The 4277-nt window shown below is 56.7% G+C and overlaps 1 protein-coding gene across 1 annotated transcript; it reads left to right on the top strand.

Annotated features, from left to right (window-relative positions):
* The first annotated feature begins 1807 nt into the window (after positions 1-1807).
* On the top strand, positions 1808-2794 carry LOC119236162 (spliceosome-associated protein CWC15 homolog). The gene has a single exon (XM_037499839.2). It carries the CDS (start codon positions 1846-1848, stop codon positions 2518-2520), a length of 675 nt encoding a protein of 224 aa, XP_037355736.1. The 5' UTR covers positions 1808-1845; the 3' UTR covers positions 2521-2794.
* Positions 2795-4277: the final 1483 nt, after the last annotated feature.

The following is a 4277-nucleotide window of genomic DNA, read 5'->3' as shown; positions in this document are numbered from 1 at the left end:
GAAACCCCAGACCCTTGATAAGAACAATTACCAAATCACTTTCTCTCCCACCAGGAACCACTCTCCATGATGCTGATGACCCTGCCACCCCAGTAACAATAGGGAAACTGAGGCTGGAAAGCTGCTAGGTCCATCCAGGCCATAGAGTCAGCACCAGAGAGGGAACTCAAACCCATTTCTCAGCTGAGGTCCTCCCTCTGAGCTGGTGCCACTGTCACGGCCTTTGAAGCCCAGTTATGAAATATCTGAACCATCCTGGCTGAAAGAAAATCAGGATGGCTAGAACCCTGGCCTCCCATCACCTCCGTGTCACCCATGCAGGTCCAGGCTAACTAGTGGCCCACGTGACCAGCCCCAGTTCTTGACCTTCCAGGGAATGCCCAGCCCGCCGTTCCTGTGCACACTGGCCCAGTGACTCTGGACACAAGTGTTTTGTTGCCAACCCTACTTCACATGCACAATGGCTGGCTCCTGACATGGCCTTAGAGTCTTCCGTGGCCCCCGAGAGCAGGATAAATTTTATTTCTGGGCTTAATTAGGGGACATGCCATAAATATTCATGCAGCAAAATGAGCCCTGGCTTACAAGTGCAGCTGCTTCTCGCTTGGGGGAAATTAACATTGTTTTCCAGCCTGTGAGTAATGAGGCTCCAGTAATGCTGGAGAGAGGAGCCTTTTCAACAGCCTCTCTAGGACAGAAAAGGGGAGCCACACTCAGGCATCCACACCCTTGGGAGCCATCCCGGCCCTTTTAGGACCTCAGTCTCTCCAAATGGGGTCAGATCTGGGCTCCCGAGGCTCATCCAGAAGGGAGCCCACACCAGAGTGCTCAGCAGAACACAAGACATGAGTTGCTTCCAGAGAACAGGGGTCAGCAAACCATCTACCTGCCACCTGTTTTGTGAATAAAGATTTATTGGAACAAGAGCACATCCATTCATTGGTTACCAGGGCAGAGTTGGGTAGCTGTGTGTAAGGGCAGGAACTGGACACGGTTCAGGTTTTCTGATCCCATGCAGACCGGGTAAAGGAGGAGTCAGAGTCCTCAGTGGTTTTGCAGGTTTTATTGGGGTTCACCAGGCACATGGCAGGCAGGGGTGCTGGGGGGCTGGGAGGCTGGCAGTCCTCCCAGCCCCCAGCAAATCTTTACTCTATCTGGGCTCTCTGGAGTTCTCTGCTTCTGCTTCGGGCTTCTTCTCTTTGGGCTTCTGCTGCTGCTGCTCGCGTCCCCGTGACGCCGCCCTTAAAAGCAGTCTTAACCCAGGTGAATCCCATCTACCTATGCCCACACTGTATTCCAGGTGCCCGCCATCAGACATGCATTCAGGACAAGGATCCATCATCTATCCTGATGGCGGGAGGGCAGAAAAGCCTGACATTTTCTTTACCCTACACTGTGACAGAGACCCTATGGCCCCCAACTATTTACTACCTGGCCCTTTGCAAAGCAAGTTAGCCCGCTCCTGTTCTAGGAACTTCTCATCCTGGACATTAATAAAATTCTGAAATTCTGTGGGGTCTTAGGCACATGGAAATTTTTTTGAAAAAAAGATTTATGAGTTCCGGGCCCGCCCCCGGCCACCGCCCCGCCCACTTCCGGCGCGCCCGCCGCCGATTGGCCGCCGCCCGGGGCCACACGGCGCGCGGTTCGCTTCCGGGCCTGGGCGGGGCCGGCGCGGAGGCTGCCGGGAGCATGGCCCTCCCTGGCGTCAGTGTGAGCTCGGCGGCTGCCGCGTCGGGCTTCGGCCAGCGGAGCGGCCCGTCACCCCCTGCCCCCGAAACGCAGCCTCCAGCGGCTCTTGCGAGGCCCAGGACCCGGGCCGCGTCGCGTCGCTGAGGCCTGAGGATGACGACCGCGGCGAGGCCGACCTTCGCGCCTGCCAGAGGGGGTCGCGGGAAAGGCGAAGGGGACCTGAGCCAGCTCTCCACGCAGTGCTCCAGCCGCGACCTGCCCTCCCACACGAAGGTAAAATACCGACAAGCCACTCAGGATGCCCCTGAGGAGGTTCGCAACCGGGACTGGAGGAGGGAGCTGGAGGAGAGGGCGCGAGCCGCGGCTCGAGAGAAGAACAGAGGCCGGCCAGCTCGGGAACATACCACCTCCTCGTCAGCGTCAGGGAGGCCTCGGGTAGACCAGATTCCCGCTGCGAACCTCGACGCGGACGACCCTCTGACAGGTGAGGACGATGAGGACGAGAGTGATGACGACACTGCGGCCCTCCTCGCCGAGCTGGAGAAGATCAAAAAGGAGAGGGCGGAGGAGCAGGCCAGGAAGGAGCAAGAACAAAAAGCTGAAGAAGAAAGGATTCGAACGGAAAATACCCTCGGTGGAAACCCGCTCCTGAATCTGACCGGGCCAGCCCAGCCGCAGGCCAACGTCAAGGTCAAAAGAAGGTGGGACGACGACGTGGTGTTCAAGAACTGCGCCAAGGGCGCCGACGACCAGAAGGACAAGCGGTTCGTGAACGACACGCTGCGCTCCGAGTTCCACAAGAAGTGCATGGAGAAGTACGTTAAATAGCGCAGTTTTATGTGCTTGACGCAAGACTGAGTCGCAGCTCTTCCCCGTTTCTCGGGGTGACGCGTCTCCCCCGCCCCCGTCGTGCCACCCCCTCGCCGTCCCCCAAACTGCCCCCGGCGGCCTGTCCCCGTGTCCACCCTCTGCGTGCGTGTTTCTGGTCGTGTCCCTCGCACCGGGAGGGTCTGCTCGTAATAAAGCTCTAGTGACCTGTCCCCGTGTCCACCCTCTGCGTGTTTCTGCTCGTGTCCCTCGCACCGGGAGGGTCTGCTCGTAATAAACCTCTAGTGACCGGCCCAAAAAAAAAAAAAAGATTTATGCATATAAAACTGGGGTAGAGGCCAGAGGTGGGGGGGGGGGCGGTGGGTGAGAGGATTCAGAGACGGTGCAGAGCAGAACAGGCAGATCTGTTAGGGGGAAATGATGTCCTGAGTTAATCCCATACAGGCTTTGTGGACCCCACCCCCACTCCAGACTAAAGCCATCAGGACATTGGGAAAGACAAATCCCGTCACCACCAAAGGGAGGGTGGCTGGGACCTGATAGTGGAGTTGGGCAGTCAGGTTGGATATAAAAACCAAACACGTGGGCCTTGGGGTCTCAGGCTCGCCTCCCTGCTTCACGGCTCCTGGCTGGCAGCCAGCTCTCAGAGCGCCATTTTGGGGATTCCTGATCAGCGGATCGGGTAGGACTCATTTAAAACTTTGTCTCCCACTTTTCTCCCTGAGCTGTACATTTCCTCATTTCCCTTTCCCTTGTAAATAAACCTTTTATTAACCTTTCGCGTGTGCCTGCAGTAGAGCATTGATAAGTCCTTTTATGGGCGCGGGTGAGGGCCCACAGTCAGGCACCCCGTTTTGTATCGGGGTTGCTCTACAACTGATCCACTGAAATATACTGAGGGGAGCAGTGGGCAAGTCAGGAGAGGTCCGCTGTGCCATGTGAGTCAGCTCCCTGGCCCGGGATTGAACTCATGCCGCAGTGGCTAGGCTAGCTTGATAGTGGCTGACTTTAACCGCTGCACCACCAGGGAGGCCCGCAATATAGGATCTTAATCCATTACCGATTTCAGCTTGCCTGATCCTAGACAGTGACGGGGACACCACACGCTTCCCGCACTATACTAAGTGCTTTCCAAGCATTGTCCCTAGTCTCCAAGACAACTCTTTCAAGGAATTATTGCTGATCTTGTATGAGGAAATCAGGACTTTACAGTTTTGGAGACTACCCCGAGGTCGTTCAGGTGTGAATCACAAAGCCAGACCTGGAGCCCCAGCGCGCTAACTCCAAAGCCACCTCTCAGCTCTGCCCACCTCCCACCCAGTAACACATCCTCTTCTGTGCCTATCATAGGGTCTGCCAGTGGCCACTGCTGGACACCTGCTGTGTCACAGCAGGTGACACCCTCCACGCCTGGAGACACTCCCCTGGTGGAGTGTGTCAGTACTGAAGCTATTCAAGTTCACACACCCCTTGGGCCTAGTTCTGCCATCTCCTCTCAGCTCTGAGAAGATGGGGTGGAACAAGGGCACCTCTGGGGGTATCTCAACTTGCTGAGAGGCAGCAGCAATTGGGGTGTCAAGGATTTGCAACAAACCACAGCTGGTAGGAAAGACTGGCCCGTGACTTTGGGCAGAACTCCGGAAAGGCCTCCTTGCTACCCACAAGCAGCCAGCACCTCCCTTTCTCAAGGCCCTGACCTAGCCTCTCCTACAGTTCCGTGGCACCACTACGCTCAGTGGGTGCTTGTGGCATTGAGT

The sequence above is a fragment of the Talpa occidentalis genome, unplaced genomic scaffold, assembly GCF_014898055.3.
Source record: "Talpa occidentalis isolate TD23 unplaced genomic scaffold, MPIMG_talOcc4v2.1 talOcc4.9, whole genome shotgun sequence".
NCBI classification, from domain to species: Eukaryota; Metazoa; Chordata; class Mammalia; order Eulipotyphla; family Talpidae; genus Talpa; species Talpa occidentalis.
This window is presented reverse-complemented; position numbering and strand designations above follow the sequence as displayed.